Source organism: Antennarius striatus, chromosome 8, assembly GCF_040054535.1.
Source record: "Antennarius striatus isolate MH-2024 chromosome 8, ASM4005453v1, whole genome shotgun sequence".
Taxonomy (NCBI): domain Eukaryota; kingdom Metazoa; phylum Chordata; class Actinopteri; order Lophiiformes; family Antennariidae; genus Antennarius; species Antennarius striatus.
Genome location: NC_090783.1, coordinates 21,864,081 through 21,881,611, shown reverse-complemented (window position 1 = coordinate 21,881,611; position 17,531 = coordinate 21,864,081). Strand labels below are relative to the sequence as shown.

Genomic DNA, 17,531 nt, shown 5'->3' with positions numbered 1-17,531 from the left:
TGCAGATGGGATGTTGTCAGAGGTCTGCATGAAGGCTTGTTCTGATGGTTTTTTTCAGCACATCCATCTTTATTCTGGATTTTACCCACAATACTGATTATTTTATTGATGATTAAACTATGATAAAGTTCCATCACTTCATCACAAACACATAAATAGTCATTATTAGTCACAGTTGCTGCAACAGTAAAGCACTTCATGAAAATGTTAAATTTAGGAAGAAAAGTTCGGAAAGGTCAGATTTAAAACAGTATGGGATTTGTTTGTCGGCAGTGAGCCCAGCTGTGGGCCGAACAAGCAATTACAAGCTTACTTGTGTCCATTTCTGCATGGCTGGACATATTTATTGAGTCATTTGTAAATATAACTGTGGAAAACAAAAGGTATAACAATTGATTGAAAGGATCATGAATATCAAAAATATCAAAATTTTCTTAAAAATCCAAATTCCTGAGTTAAAGCTTAAATGTGTTTTATTTAGTCTAAGTTGATGTTAAACTTTAAAGAAATACCCAGAAGGCATTTTACAGGATTCAGGAACATTAAACTGAGTTAAATGTGTTCATAACCTGAAAACACAATGCAGGAATCCAAAGAGAAAATGTCACCAAACACACACACACACACACAGACGATTTTTGGGACTTTTTATTTATTCGATTTTTAAGTGTTTTACTTTTTTTTTTCTTCAAAAAAATCCTGAGGTATTCACAATATAATGGCATTTATTCTGTTTGAAGTGAGACTGGGGAGAGGGGCATATAATACAGCCCAAAAAAACCAAAACAATTTTCTTTTTTTAACAGGCAGTAAAGCTGCGTTGAGTGATACAACAGTCAAGACAATAAATCCGTGGTGCCCTACATATAAGAAGCAACAGAGGCGACTGAAGTCAATCCTCTCCCCATTCTGCAAGCTGGCAAAGTCCTACAATCTAGACTTAGTTAAAACTGCAGGCCAAGCAACAAACCTCAAGGATGATTCAAAGAGGTGTGTCCCAGCAACAGGGAGCGCAGCTTAATAAGCCAACCAATCCACTCGCATACAAGTTATCATGGGCTAAAATCATTCAGCTTCAAAAGAAACAAAAACAATCTTGTTGCTGGCATTCAGAACCAACTGAAAAATATAATTAAAACAGGCTGTAAAGGTCCATTGTGTAGAATTTTGTGGTGTCTAACAGTCAGGCTGCAGACTAATCTTCATTAGTGAATGAGAACATACATGTTCTTCAGATGACAGGTTAGGATGTTAGGATCGATTACTAGGTTTGTCCATTCTGGGCTACTGTAGAAATGTGGTGAAACAACAAAACAGATTGATGAGGAGGACATGCTCCCTCTGCAGGTCTAAAAGGTTCATTCTAAGGTCATCAAAACCTTTCCTTAATATTTCTCAAAATTCCATAACTGCCGATAGATCCTCCTAAAATACTACACACTGGACCTCTGAATTATTAGCAAACCACTATAATTCAAGTACACGACGCTGTGGATACTCGGCTTAGCTCGGGAGCAGTTAGTTTGTTGGAGCCGTATGAAAGGGTAAACAGTTTCTGTTGTCATCTGTTACTGTATATTATAATTAATATTTTGTACACAATGGTAAAATGGCAATTACAGATCATTCCTCTATCTTGAGTCCAATTTGCCCTTAACAAAAAAAGCAAGACTTAAAAAAACCCCATATAATAAGCAATAAATAAATATCAGTGAAAATAATACACTGTAGATTCATTTTTCGTGCTCCGTGTCACAGATCTATGATTGATAAAATAATTGCTGTGACCTAAAAGAAAATAAGGAAACACCCAATATTCTCCTCTCTGCACAACAATCTGCAGCACAAAACAAAAAAAAAATAGAAATAAATCCCATCACAAGTGCAACATCAGTCATGACAGTCTCAACATTAGAAAGAAAAAAACAAACAAACCCAAAAGCTCTGGTGTTTGACCAATCAGCTCACTACTACAGCGTCAAAGCAACCAGGAAAAATATGATAAAAATAACCATAAAATTGAATACAAAATAAAATCCTAAAGCAATGGGTAGGGAACAGAGGGGGGGGGGAAATTAAATAACAGCACACAATCTATGACCCAAACTGGGGTGACAAGAAATAAATGATCATAATATCTGATCAAAGGAAAATACATAATAATAAAAATAATAAAAAAATACTAATAAACTTTCAGTTGAGAGGTTATCTTTATGTGATGATTTAAATAAGGTGGACAGACACTACAGCGTAACGGTGAGAAAAACAATCGCTCCACCTCGTCAGTACGAGAAACCTTTAGAAGGAAGGACACCACTGTCCAGTTCTCAGCAATGATGTGGATCACCCATTTATTTCTTTGTTCAATTTGGTGTTATCTTTGCCCTGAATAATTAATAACAAAATAATTATAAAATAATAATAATAATAAAAACAGTAATCATAGTAAAAAAAAAAGAAAAAAAAAAGACAAAACAGACAAAATAAAAGCTAATAATATTCACTACCAATAAAGACTTTTGGTAGACAAACATCACGCGCTTTGCTCGCCGCACAAAGCTAAATGCAACAAAAGATGGAAGCATGTGAATGAAAGGGAAACAGGACATTCAGACATCTGCCTTGAAAACACTGTCTGCTAATAAAGATACGGCTTCTCCATGACAACTAGTGGCGGGTCCAAAGTTAAAAAGTATATTGCAAAAGTTGAACAGAGCAATTGAAACACAGCATAAAATATCTTTTTCCTAAATACACAATAATTCATAAACATTTCTGCAAAAAACAAAATACAGACTATACTGTATGTGTAAAATTCATAAATAAGGATACGGATTTTGTGCATCCCCACCCCGACTGACTGTCGTCTTGAAAGAAAAAGACAAAATCAAAAGAAAAAACAAGAACCAATGGCAGTTACAATGGTGACAAAGACATGCAATTGATATACTTTACAGCATTGATCTGTATCTCACCCCCCCCCCCAAAAAAAACAACCCCAAAAAACTACAAATCCCAGTCTGTCCCCACTCCCTCCCCAACCCAATACAATCCTTAAATATTTGTCAGCTCATTTGAAACATATGTTGCTCTGTCTTTTCTCTGTGAAGTAGCTTTCAGGGGTGGGTGGGTGGGTGGGGGGGTGTTAATCACACTGGGAGGGGAGCTTGGAAAAAGAAAACACACTGTTGTCAACTCCAGTTGGTCTGTAAATCTGTATTTACAGGAGGCTTTTTTTTTTCTTCTTCTCCACTCCAGAAAGCTGACATGATTTGAATGAATGCATAGTGAAAATGATATTTGGTTTTACTTACAAATGGGTTTATGATACACACACACACACACACACACACACACACACACACACACACACACACACGCTCCCCCTCGGTGTCAAGGCACAGCACAGTGACAACGCTTTGAACTAGCGGTTGGACGACACCCCCTGGCCCGCCCGCTCACCCGGCAAGCTAATATACACATAAAGCCACTATCGGCAGGAGCAAGCACTGCTGTATACAGTGGGGTGGGGTAGCTTCATATATTAGGTATATGTGTGTGTATGTCTTAATTAACAGATGTTTTCTTTCCTCACACACACACACACACACACTTTGACAATCTTTCTCATTCAGCAGATACACAACTAGCCTGACCTGATTGGTTAGCACAGAGTCGTATCGTGACAGCGTCACCCAATCAGGTGTTTGGATCGCAATACACAATAAGAGCACGGTCGAGTGAGTGTGTGCGTGCGTAAAACACACATCAGCTTGATAACGGAACCCTTGACAGTGGGAGACTGGTTAAACATACAGACTTTGAAGGTTGCCGTGACAATGGGATGCCCTATCTCCTGCACCAGTGGGAACACTTTGGCGCTCTTCCGGCAGTGCAGTGCAGCTGATGGGAGTCCGAGCACCAGATCTGGGTCTATGTACAACAGTTTTTCGTGGGGGAGGTTCAAGATCATCCCTGAATCCGGAGAGTCAACATGAGTCGTTCACAGTTAGAAAGCTAAATCAGTTCCAGGTACCCCCCCCCCAAAAAAAAAAAAATGGCCGGACTAACAGAGTTGCGTCACATTTGTTCAAACAGACCGTTTGCGTGAAGCGACTTGACCCTGGTTTGGGTTTCAAACTGGTGTTTTCTGGTATCACAGAGCGGGCTTGTGGATCATGGTGGGCGAGAGGGCGAACTGAGCAAACATGGAATCCTCATCCATCAAGATTTTAACAACAAGAACATTAGTTTTAACATACAATAAGCAAATGAGACACATCAAGGGGTGTTAACCAATCATCAGATTCTTGACAAACGAGTCAGAAATTGTCGTGTTAAACACAACAGACCCCCCCCCCCCCGTATACATAATAATAAATGTGAATCCAATGTGTATTCAAATTAATTTGCAGCATCCTCATAATATCACGGCAATGGTTTTTTTTGTGTGTGTAAGTTTGTTTTGCTAGCTTGGGGAGTTTCAATTTAACGGTAATGTATTTTGTCGCCAGGGAGAGATGCTTGCCTCGGTCATGTGACCGAGGCAAGCATCTTTACATGTGTCAAAAAGTGAGTCAGATGTGCAGGAGAGAACCAGGTGCTTTTTTCCAAAACAAGACAATGTTCGGAATCAAATAATAAATAAAACGGAAATAATGTAGGTTACGTAATATTTCTGTAGTAGTTGACCCACGGAACGGTACCGGTCCGCAGCCCGGGGGGTTGGGGACCACTGCTTTAGATGACCATCTAGTCTTTACGTTTTACATTTGCTTTATTAACCTCTGCTCAGTCCATTTACTGCAGTTAGATTGGAAACTTTCTAAATTTTATCGAGCAGTCACAACAATTGATCCAAGATTTTCTTGAAATGTAGTAGAGGTAGGTCAACAGCGGGACCAACACTATCTAACGGTGGGTAAACGAGTACAATATTAGTGTATATATATATTGCCCACAAGCAACAAGACATTGCAGTTGAATCTGATAACGTTACATTTGATTAGTCAAAGTCATTTTAGATTTAGAACTCTTTTATAGCTGTACTGGAAACCCCAGATGTAACAAGAGTGAGTCGTCAGCCAGACACTTCACAGGACATAAGGATGAATCTTATGTGTGTGTTGCTGGACCCCTGCTGCTTTAATGAGTTTGTCTCCCCCCCCGTGCGATACATGACACGCAACACCTCTTCCTCCCGTCGCTAGACAGAGTTCACTTACGTCGCGGCTGAGAGTAACCGCTCGTAACATCAAGACCGAGTCAGAACATCAACAACGTCCGTTTGCGTTTCTGTTGGGGTTGTGGACACCTTTGGTGTAAAATCTCTCAAGGTTTTTAAGCTTATAGGTGACATTTGGACAGGTGGAAGGATGGATGATGGATGGATGGATGATGGGTGGATGGATGGACAAAGTTGAGGTTGACTAAGACGAAAAAGCATTTGGACAGACAGACATTCCCTCTTATCATATCTACACCGTGAAGACTTTAGTGTGACGCCATGACGACCACGTTTAACTACCGTGGATACACAGAAATACCTTTAATGTGAAGTGTGTGCACGTTTTTGTGTGTTAGTACTTTGTGTGAAGTCGACCTCTCCGCACTCTCTCTCTCCTCATCCTGTCTTCACATGCGTTTACCCTCTTTAGACTTGCTCTTCTGTATTTGGTTCTGTTGACATTGCATTATTTCACTTATTTGGCTTTAAAGAAAATTTCAAAAGTGTTTGTCCTTTGGGAAAGACGTGACAGTAGCGTCTAAAGCAATAAAAAAAAAAAAAAAAGTAGCAGCAGTAACAATGCAAATAAATAACACTGTCGAACAGAACATTACATATAAACAAAACTCACTCGCTAAAATCCATACTTGGTTGGTTGGTTGGTGCTAACACCATGAAAGCTTTTTTCTTTAAAAAAAAACAAAAAACCAGCTAGCTTCACAGCTCGGCAGTCCAGTCATACGTTTCCATTTTCCAATCCAATGCTTCCTCTTTTTACCTCCGACTTCCTGTCACCAAACTCCAGATTGTCTTAACGTTTCTTAAAACTTTCTCATTCAACTTTCTTTAACAATCCCCGTCTTCCACCTCACCTCACTTTATCCTCTTTCCTATCGTTTTCCTGTCATTTAATATTCACATGTCTTTTTTTTTTTTTTTTTTTTTGCCATCATGACAACATTCATGAATCTCTCTCTGGCACTTAACAGTTTTCCTCCCTCCATCGTTGATAGTCCTCAGTTCTCTGTGGCTAGCAGTGATTTGGTTTGGTGCGTGGGTGGTTTGAGTCTGCACGTCTAGCAGGCTTTGGCTGTGGCCCTGCAGGAGGGGAGGCAGTAGGACTCTAGTCAGTGTCTGAAGACCTGCACTCATTGGCTTACATCTACGCATTATCTCAAACAAAGTGACCAGTTCAGTCGCATCTCTACATCAGTCTTTACACCAAAACTATTCTCAGAAATTGTCTAGTTCGGAGTCTAAGAATCAAAATAACAACTGCTTCTATTTGTAGCTGAGACAAAACGCCTCGTCTTTGCTCTTTTTAATCATTCTGTTGTGTTCAGGAAAAGACACTTTGGTGTCAGGTGAGCAAAAAAATCTGCTAACTATCGGTCTTGGCTTAAATTCGGCAAGACTTGATATTTCTATAGTGTAGAATTTAGACACTGAGGGGAAAAAAATGGGACAAAACAACAATAAAAACATGGAAATTGTTGTTGCACCCACGTACATGTAGGGCCTGTTCTTTAGTACACCATTACTTTAAAAAAGGCCTCACAGATCATTATAATTATAATTATAATCATTATAATGGCATATCTCTTGACCAATGATAGCAAACCGCCCACGGTCTTTGCTCTGGTCACACGAGGAGCACTACTTTACACTTTTTATTCGTCTGTCGTACAAGACGGACGCCCTGTCCTTTACGTTCCAAATGAAAAGCACTCTGCTCCTGTTCTTTCATCAAACCCCCCCCCCCCCCCGCCCTCCCTCTGGTTTCAGATCCAAATCTTCCACATGCCCCTCAACAAAGATAAACCTCCTGTCTCCTTTCACTTTTGCTGGCACACATCACCAAAGAGTTTGAGTTTACTCCTTTCTAACCAATCGATCCTCTCCTTGTCTATTCCTCCACATGTTTTCGGTTCATATACGTCCTTTAGACCACAAAAAAAACAACAACAACAACAACTGTAAATATATCTTATCTACAAATATAGAATGCAGCGCTAATTTTTTTGGGATTTGTTTTCTTATGTCATTTCATCCGAATACGAAGCTTCTAATTACAACGACGGCTACGACAAAACGCATGTTATATATTAACGCTAATGAGGATCAGCGAACCATAAATGTTTACATGTGGATTCCTATTTATGTGTTACACCTGTGATCTGAAAGTGATTAGCTCGGATGCGAGATCTCACTTGTTTGTGTCTTGCTATTGATCCACACACGTGCGTGTGCGTGCACGCACATACACACACAGTCACACGCACACACCCTGAGAATGTGTGATTGTAGAAACCCCTGAAGTATTATAATTGCACCAGATACTGTGTCCTCCATAATGCTTTATGTACATGACAGATTCAGGTTTGCTAATGTAGCAGATGCTTTGTTCCAGTGTGTAGTGACTACTCTGCTGACTAATCCAACCGCTTGGATTAATGCTAACAAAGATGAACAACAAAATGAAATATGGTGTAAATGTAGAAATGCATACCACACACACACACACACACACACACACACACACACACGCACGCACACACATAACACACGCAGTTTGCTTAGATGGGCTTTTGGCTGCTATACACACTGTGATGCGACATGAAAGCGTGACAAAATGTAACAATGGGTAAACACGTGAAACTAACTACAGTGTGCACTTTTTACCTTCCCTCATTCCCATGTCTGCCTGTCCACATTTTAACACAAAGATACACAAAAACCGTCGCTTTCATCCATCCATCAGTCCATCTCTCTGTCCATCTGTCCATCAAGAGTCCTCAATCACGTCTCCCGTCTCTCCTGCTCCTACGTCGGCTCTCCGGGTCCTCCAGTGGACAGATGGACAGGCGGGGCTTGAGTCTAACGCTAGGCTTAGCTGCTAAGGCTGGGCTAGACTACAACAGACTGAGTCTGGGCTTGGCAAAGCTAAAGCTAGGCTTAGACGAGCATCTGGCTGATGCCAGGGTAGGGCGACGCTGGACTAGGCTACCTACTGAAAAGCGAGTGGAGCTGGTGCTGATGGCTGTAACACTGGCTGCTGCGAGGAGACTCCGTGCGATCCATCACTGTCTGGAACCAACCGGCCACATCTACCTCCAGCACCTCATAACGCCTGATGAAGCTGTGCTCCTACGCACACAACACAAGAGACAGAGACACTTCAGTTACTTTTGTCAGGTGAACCAAAAACCCCCAAAAATGATCATTATTCTCATTCTGATTGGTGTCTTACCAGCAGCTGGTGGTATTTTGGCCTTTTGCTGTGATCCTTTGTGAGGCTGCGAAGAAACACACACACACACAGACACAGACACAAACACACACGACGTGACACAGCAGTAAGTAAAAAAAAAAAAAGATAAATTCTGAAAGCTCTGCATCGGATGAGTTTCTGATGTGCTCACCAGTCTTTGACGAAGGACTGGAAGTCGAGGGAGAAGCCCATGCTGAGAGGAAGCACAGGAGGATCCTCCTGCAGCACTTTGGTCAGAACCTCAAAGTCTGTTTTGCAATTCTTGTAGGGAAACTGTCCGGTGGCCAACTCCACCTGGAGAACACAAGTAAACCAATAATTAATAAACCAAATCTTTTGTTCTGTGTCCTCAGTAGATATAATGTTTCTCCTTCACATTTTAACTCTGTTGGTAACACGTTTCTAACAATATCATGGACATTTCAACATTTAGCTGTGGAATTTAAGCTCTCCTCTCTCAGCAGATTTTTTTCTCCCGCTGTTAGCTTCTCTACGTTTTATCTTCCTCACAAAGAAGATTGATAATAAATGTCTAAATATTTTTACCAACACACATTCTGATCGCTGGTTCTGAACAAATACAGTCATTTGATTATTTTAAAAATAATCTGCTGCAATAGCTTTCCTAAAAGGCTGGCATAGGTAGCAGGAGGAGATTTTATTTGAATATAATATACAAATATGATCAGATTATCATCATTTATATTTCCTGTGCAAAAATCCCTGTGATGTTGCTGTCAATACTTCCCTCCAAATGGGCTTACCAATGCCATCGCCTCTCACAACATAAATGCAGTAAAATAACGTGAATGATTTTCAATACATGTGAAAATGAAATGTAAAATAGTGTCAATGTAATATTTTTGTCATATTTTTTCATGGCAATGAAATGAAAGCACTTATACCAGAGAGATGCCAAGGCTCCAAACATCTGCACGGATATCGTAATCAGGTTTGGTGGGATCAGGAGGGTCTATTCTCTCCGGCTGCAAAGATGGAAAAACATTTAAGGAAAAACAGGAATGTTGAGAATCAACGTGTGTAATCTGGTAAGTGTGTGTGAGACCATTCTTCACTCACCGCCATGTAGGCAGCGCAGCCAGCGCTGCGGGTTTTGGCCTTGGAGTCGACAAGACGTCCGCTGATGCCGAAGTCACACAGTTTGATCTGCCCTTTAGCGTCAAGGAGGATGTTGGAGGGTTTGACGTCTCGGTGGATGACGCCGTGTTTCTCTTTCAGGTACAGCAATGCTTTCACTATCTGGAAAACAAAACACACACACACACACACACCACATAAAGATTATAAGGAAAACATAAAGACCTATACTTTCCCCATATGTGTGTGAGAATCTTCCACTTACTGCCACAGTCATTTTTCCCAGGATTCTCTCCGGGATAGGACCCTGGATTCTCTTCTTCAGCTTCTCGGCACATGTTCCCATCAGTTCCATGGCGATGAAAACATCCGTCTGCACACAAACACGTAAACAAAACCAGGTTTTACAGGTAAAAACAAAGGATGCACAAGCAGTAATGAAAAAACACTTCATGTGGTTTGAGGACACCCACGTTGGTAACTATGGCGCCGTAGCACTGGATGATGTAGGGACAGTCGTGACTCTTCAGCACCACATCCAGGTCCATCAGGATCCTCTTGTTCTCATCCTTGTTTCCCGTACGACGCATTTGCTGGTGACACACACACACACACACAAAGGCATAAAGAGTTTATTCCCAGCATTTGCAGTGTATGACACACACAAGTATGAAACACACACCATGCTTGATATGCAGGTTAAGAAACAACCCATTAGGAAATAAACAACATAAAGACTCCTCTTGTGAGCTGACTGACTCCCCTCATTATTAAACCGCTTACAGAACCACAATTAAGTCATCTCTGGTGGAGGAGGGCTGTTACATGGGATTACTACTGCCGCTGTGTTAGTAAGTAATCACAATTAAAGAAAATGAGTGGGTTACGCATGAAACTTTTACTGCATTCTACGCTGCTGTTTATCAGGAAATCCCTCTTGGTGAATAAAATTGGATTCCTTTAAGCAGTCAAAACACAGCAGACTCCTTGTTCATGAAAACATTAGTTTAATAGTTTTTTGTTTTTTGTTTTTTCCAAGAAAACTCAAACTGAATCAACAGGTTCAGATGCAATGTGACCGTCATTGGTAATCTGTTTACAAGTTTATGATTGATCCTGCTGACAGACGGACAAACATTTGTATCAATGCTAGAAAAATCCTTGACCCCTGAGCAGACGTAGATGGTGCTACATTAAATGTCCTGCATGTTAAAGCTCTCTCTTAGCCAGTTTAGCGTCCAGAAGTGCAGATCAACGTGTGGCACGGGCAACGACCACGCAAGTCTTACTTTGACAGCGATGACGTGGTCGGTCGTCTTGAATCGCACTTTGAAGACCTGTCCACACGTCCCGCTGCCGATCTCCCCCTCGCTGATCAGGTCCGTCACCTCGGCTTGATACCGCTGTGGACAAAAAAAAAAAAAAAGATCATATCAAAGATAATTTTACCTGTTTATTATACCGAAAGTAGCATCTATACAAAATCTTAAATCAACAGAGGCTGGTTCAAACTTTACTTTCTGCATCATGAGACAACAGTGAGCCCGTCCGGGTCATTTACTTGACAAATATTTGGAGGCTTAAATAATATGAGTTGGCGAGAGAAGGCAAGCACACAGCCACAGGATGGAATCATTTACATGTGTGGTAAACATTAGATTACCGCTAACAGAGTCTGTCACTGACATGTTACTCAGTGTGTGTGTGATGTAATGACCCTCTGTTCCAATGAGAGGAAATAAAAAATAATCAGCATCATTATTGCACTTATGATTCAAACGATTTCTCAAGAACCTTCAAACACCTTGTGGCTCCGATCAGGATAACTGGAGGCAAGAAAAAGATTTCAAACCCTATTTTACTGTCTTCTAGTGCCAGTGTTTGAGGCTGCGTTAATAAATACAGACGAACATTTGTTACTTTAGTCTGCATGTACAGCAGGAGGGCTGCCATGATTAGTCAACCAATTATTATTTCGAATATTAAAATTGTAGACAACTAATTTAATAGTTGACACATAATTTTTCTTTTAATCTTTGTTTTTTCACTTGAAACTGCTGCTGCTGCACCCTCAGCTGTCGCTTCCACCTTTCTCTCTTCAAGCTGTAAACTAATGACGATTATACAAGAGCAGATTCACGCTGGTGCGATCAGGTGTGTGTTTTACATTCAATTTACATTTGATCAGGTTAGTCAACAAACTGAAAAAAAATAATCGATTAGTCTACTATCAAAATAATTATTTGAGGCAGTCCTATACAGCACTGACGCTTTTTGAGAGATTGATTCCCATGTTCATTGTAATGAACTGACATGCCATTAAATCAAATATTCATTCCAAAAAATTTTTACACAACAATAGAGATCAGTGAAACATAAGAGCAAGATAGATCAGACATTTATGTTGTTAAATGCTACAAATTATTCTGACTTGAAACTTTAATTTGATTTTTTAATTTTCAATGTAATCACCTTTCTCTTCGGATTTCAGTCACATTATTTATGAAATGTAGGCAATAAAAATGTCCATACTGGAGAAACTCAACATCTGCGAGTCTCACCTGCCCGTCGATCTTCAGATAACCCGTCTGTTTCATGATTTCTTGCAATTTCTGGTCAATCTCTGCACTGTAGAGACAAAATATATACAATGACACACAATGAAACGGAATATTCATATGTCAAAGTGAAACGTTCAGAGTGAGATCAAAGTTAGGCTTCTGACTCAAAGATGGAACTTTATGTGCCCCCCCACCCACACACTCTGCAAACGTCTCGGGTTTCCACAGCGTTCTATGAACCTGGCTCTGGTTGCGTGTCTGTGTGTGTGTCTGAACAATGGTTGTGTGGATGACGGTTGGTATGTGTCCACATACTTCTCGAGGCTCTTCTGTAGGCCGTACGGAGGCGTGGGCAGCGTGAGCATGTGTCGTCGTGAGCTGGGGTAATGGTGATGCTGAGGCGAGCTCTCTGACGAAGACGAACGGCTGCCTCCATCGTTGGCCAACGGCAGCTGGAGCGCTGGGGTGGAGGAGACGATCCGTCAGACACAGACAGGAGACCAAAGCAAACTGTACATAATGTGTTCCACCAGACGCCAGCATGCCAGGAGGTGTGAAACAACCACACTTATTCATGCAATTACTGACTTCATTATGATGATTTAAGACTGCTGTGTGAACTAGAGGAACTGATATTGTGTCTGAACTCATTTCAGCTCTCACTTTGTTTTAACGTTTCCTTCCTGGAATCAAGGTTTTGGATGTACGCGTAATGACTCAATATAAGGGTCTGATCATCAGAGAATATGATCGACTACATCGTCTCTACGACCGCCTAAAAATTATTACCGATGACGTGCCGAGAAAAATCAATACTGGCTCTATTGAATTATTTTGTGAGATAACACAAAAAACAAAAAGTAAAGGCAACATCCCACGGGCCGGATGAGGCGGCACATGGTCAGGCCACAGCTCAGGAATGACAAATCCAAAATTATAATCGAGGGAACTTTTTTGGTCCACGCGGGTCTTCAACCGGCCCACCTTGTGGACTGTGCGCCTGTCCGCCTATGTAAGAACAGCTAACGGCTGGAGAGACAAAAATAACACATCATAGTTCGGGACATAAAGTCCACATTATCCACACAGACAGGTGGATACCTCAAATCAACTTTATAACCCTGGGGGGCAGATGGGTTAGAGGTGTAAGATTACGTCTGACCGGGACCGAGACACTAAATCCCAAAATGAGTTTTCAATCTACATCTGCCACGTGTGAACATTAATCTAAATTTTACATTCAAGGATGTAAAGTTCTGTAAGCAAGCACCATTTAATTTGAAACCTGACAAAGTATTTGTCGAAAAATATAGTCAGAATGGTCAGAACAATAGTCAGAAGAACAATGGCTACATCTATGGCAAATAGCTACAAAGAACCTGCCTACTTATGATTAATTTTTAAGTCAGAAAAGAGTGAGCAGAACATTTTGTGGACCATGCGGTTGTTATTATCATTTTTATTATTATGTAGTAGCAGACAGGCACTCCTCTGTGAGATCCAGCAGGCGTTCCAGGAGTCACCTGCAGATAGATCAGCCTGTCGGGGGGACAGTCGGTCAGTGAAGGAGAGGAGGGGTTAGTAAGGAGAGGAGGGGAAACGTCTTCGGCACAGATTGCATCTCCATAGTTTGACTGGCTCCAGAGGGATGAAAGAGAGGACCGACAGGCAGACAGACAGAGGAGAGAGGAGACAGACGGACACTCGCAGGCATCGCTGCATCGCCTCCTGCTAAACACAGCGCTGCTGCAAATGGAAAGAGAGAGGGGATGCTGCAAGATGGAAAAACAGGCAAATGACATCAAAAAGGTGAGATGTGAGGTAGAGAGAGAGAAAAGACGGAGACATTTAGCCAAAAGCTGCACAGCACAGAGTAAGCTGGTAGTCAGCCAGTCAGTCAGGTGGAATCGGACAGGAAGGTCAGTCTTCAGACGCCACGTAACAAAACGACAGAGAAACAGAGAGAGGAGAGGAGCCGGAGTGTGTGTCACCGCACTCCCTGCAGACGGTGGGGGATGCTGGATTAGAGACCGGGTGAACGAAACACAACCCGAAACACTGTGTCGTGCAGGACAGCCACATGCAGTGTGATTCTCTGCCTCCAGCAAAACAAAGGTTAATCATCAGTAACACATACACACAGACACAGACACAGACACACACACACACAAACTGGGTATATCAACACACACCAACACTGCCCTGCCACTGGCAAAGACAAATAAAGACAGAGAGCAAAAGGGATGGAAAGATAAGGGGGGTGGGGGGGTCATAGGGAGGTGTAAATGACTGCTGGGTGAAATATCAGGAGTGGTTAAGGACTGAATTGTTAAACTTCACCCAGATGTATATCCATTCAGAAGCAGAAGTGGACGTGTATCAGCTCCAAACTGTGGTTTATTTACTACTGATGTTCACAGATGTGTTTTTGTTCCATTATTAACCATCAAGCTGATTTGCAGAAACACCCAATTTACTTACAAGAGACAGTAAACAAATGTTAAAGCTGCTCGACAAGTAACAGATCGGTTTAAAAAAATGTAGACTTCTCACTGGATGGTGGAAAAAGTGTTAAATAGACATGCCAGTAATAACAATGAATTAGGTTGTAATCCTGAAGGCCTCCTCTACAGGCAGGAGAAAAAACAAACCAGTCTTATCTTAAGAGAACAAAGGAAACTGCCTGTGTTTTCACTGATAATTAAAAAAAAAAAAGGAATAAAAAGATTAGGGAGGATAGATTTGAGGTGCGAGGACAGAGGAGAAAAGAGGCACAGTGGCAGAGAGAGCGATGGATTAAATGATACCTGCACGCTGGGAAGGGGCTGGAGCAGGACTGAGCTGGATCACGATGACTAGACAGAGGAAAGAAAATATACACACACACACACATTACTGCACTGCACTACTGAGACAATCATACATACATACACACACACACACGCATATAAATGATCCATCATATAACAAACAGGAAAAAAAAACACAGACTTTTTGACTCCTATAATTCCCTTGTTCTCTACATGAATGGATAAAAGCAGCTGTAGAGGCTGATAGTCTTTTTTTTTTCTTGTAGTCACAAGTCCTGTGAAAAGATTCACATCAGGAATGCCCCGTCCCATCTCTCAATATTTTTAACGATTTGTGAAACAAATCGTAAAAAAAAAGCCAAAAAATAAAATAAAATAAAATAAAACAACAGATTCTCTTCCGTTTTTTTGTATCTGTTGATACAAAATTATCAATTAATTCTAGCCCCAACCTGGAAACAAAGGTTAAATTTAAGTCAAATTTAAAATATTCTTGTATGAAACGGCAGGACACTTTAAAAATAACGTCTTATAACTGGAAGAAAATGATATATATGATTAATATTTATTATTATAACAAGTTATTAATAGAGTAGAAACATTTCGTTAGAGAAATAACATTCATCATCTGTTTCATATTGACTGATCAGCAGATCAATGGAGCCTGACTGGTTATTGGAAACATTACAATCAATACTTGATTGATAGGAATATATTTTGCGTTGGTTTAAGTGTTTTCATAAGATTCTGTTGACAGTAAAAAAATAAATAAATGCAGAATAGCAACAGTCTTTATTTTAAATTATTCACAATTTCATTAGAATCACAAGTTAAAAAAATTATGTTCAAATTATCAGAAAAACCAAGTTTGTGATCAACGTCACTCAAACGTGATGAATGGAGAAGAAAATCAATCTGTGTAAAGTTAATGCTGTAAAGTCTGGATGACAGCATTTAAAGTTCGTCATGTGAGAATAAAATGATAATCAATGATAATCAATGATAATCAATGATAATAAATTATAATAAAGATAATAAACTCTGTCATGACGGTCACGTCTCAGGGTCCCAGACTCGACTCGATGACTCCTTCACGCCGTTCAAGGGCCCGACGTGAACCGTTATAACAGCTCTAATACGCTTCATAGCACGCTGTCATTGATCAGATGTTACAGCTCGACTGTAATCAACGGGTCTGATCAATCTGATCGATGATCGGTGACGTTTGCTGGTAGAAGCTGATGGCTTTTGCACAAAATCATCCCGTCCGTCTCGTCAAGGGTCAAAACCGCTGGTGAAACTGGACTTGAAACACGCTGACTGACAATCATAGGAAAATCCCAGGATAATCTGGGATTACGCTATTCCTCCATAATTCTTTAAAAACAGAATTAAAAGCTGCATCGGACGGGACTAACCCGGGCCTTCCTCCGACTGACACTGCTAGCCTGTTAGCCTGCTAGCCTGCTAGCTTAGCAGGTTTGACAGGACAGACTCGGAACAGATTCCAGACAAATGTCAGCGAGACGCTTCATGACAGCGTCCCTTCAAAGATTCGGGCTCATGAATAAATTAGTTGTTGTTGTTAAGTTTAGGTTTTGACAGTAAAACCAAGCGAACGAACGGAATCGGTGTTTGTTTATGTAGCTCGTCTGTTAGCATGTAGCAGCTAGCACCGACACAACATCCCCGCACCTTCCCTCCCTCCTCTCTCCGATCTTTCCCCCCGCTATTCCGGCCGTCATCAGCAACCCCGTCCTCCCCGATCCACACTCACTCGGCCTCGGACGTGATCGCTGTGGACTCATGTCGATATTCAGGTCGATTCTGCGACGAGCCTCTTCATTTTCCTGCTTTAGTTTCTCCTCGATTCGCGACAGCCTCTGTTCCAGCGACGACATCTTGAAAAATTGAGCACCATGTAGTTCAGGCAGCGCTGCAGACTCCCCTCTCCGGCAGGCACACACACACACGCACACGCACACGCACACGCACACGCACACGCACGCACACACACACCATCAGGAGTGTGTTAGTTGGTAGAAAATGCCCCAACAGCTGATATTCACCATTAAAACACCTGAGATTACACAGGATGAGATTAAAACAGATGAGATTACACCTGTTGTCCCTGATTTTAATCTGATGGAACCTCATAACACTGTTAGAAACAGATGATCCAGACTGAGGGTGCAGAGCCCTCGCCTCCATCCTGGTTGCCGCTCCAGCCGGGGTCTCAGTGGGGTGAGGGGGCCTTCCTGGACCAGGTGGGTTCTGACCAGTCTTAGTTATGCCGGGGGGGGGGGGACTTCCCATGATGCCCTTCTTCCTCAGAGATTTTTTTGTGCTTTCTCCTCTCATAGGTTTTTCACAGGTTCAGGGGCGGCAGTGGTTCAGCAGTAGAGCGGGTCATCAAATGTTTCAAGATCGGTGGTTCGATTCCCGCTCCCGCCCAAAAACATCTGGAGTGTGAGCTGACAGTGGGAGGTGTCAGCTCACCTCTGGATCACTGCTGAGGCGCCTTTGAGCAAGGCGTTGTCCCCCTTACAAGCTGCTCCGCAAAG

General features: G+C 41.5%; 1 protein-coding gene across 2 annotated transcripts; it reads right to left on the bottom strand.

The window, feature by feature from the left end:
* Positions 1-3,142: 3,142 nt before the first annotated feature.
* map2k7 (mitogen-activated protein kinase kinase 7) lies at positions 3,143-16,918 on the bottom strand. Of its 2 annotated transcripts, XM_068322170.1 has the most exons (13): positions 16,745-16,918; positions 14,965-15,012; positions 12,473-12,617; positions 12,158-12,224; positions 10,886-10,999; positions 10,070-10,189; positions 9,862-9,969; positions 9,579-9,758; positions 9,404-9,484; positions 8,650-8,792; positions 8,478-8,523; positions 8,239-8,374; positions 3,143-6,325 (listed from the first exon to the last, which is right to left on the bottom strand). In XM_068322170.1, exons 1-13 carry the CDS (start codon positions 16,866-16,868, stop codon positions 6,258-6,260), a joined length of 1,380 nt encoding a protein of 459 aa, XP_068178271.1. In that variant the 5' UTR covers positions 16,869-16,918; the 3' UTR covers positions 3,143-6,257. The 2 variants fall into 2 exon arrangements, with proteins under 2 accessions (XP_068178271.1, XP_068178272.1); XM_068322171.1 differs by lacking the exon at positions 14,965-15,012.
* Between the last annotated feature and the right edge of the window lie 613 nt (positions 16,919-17,531).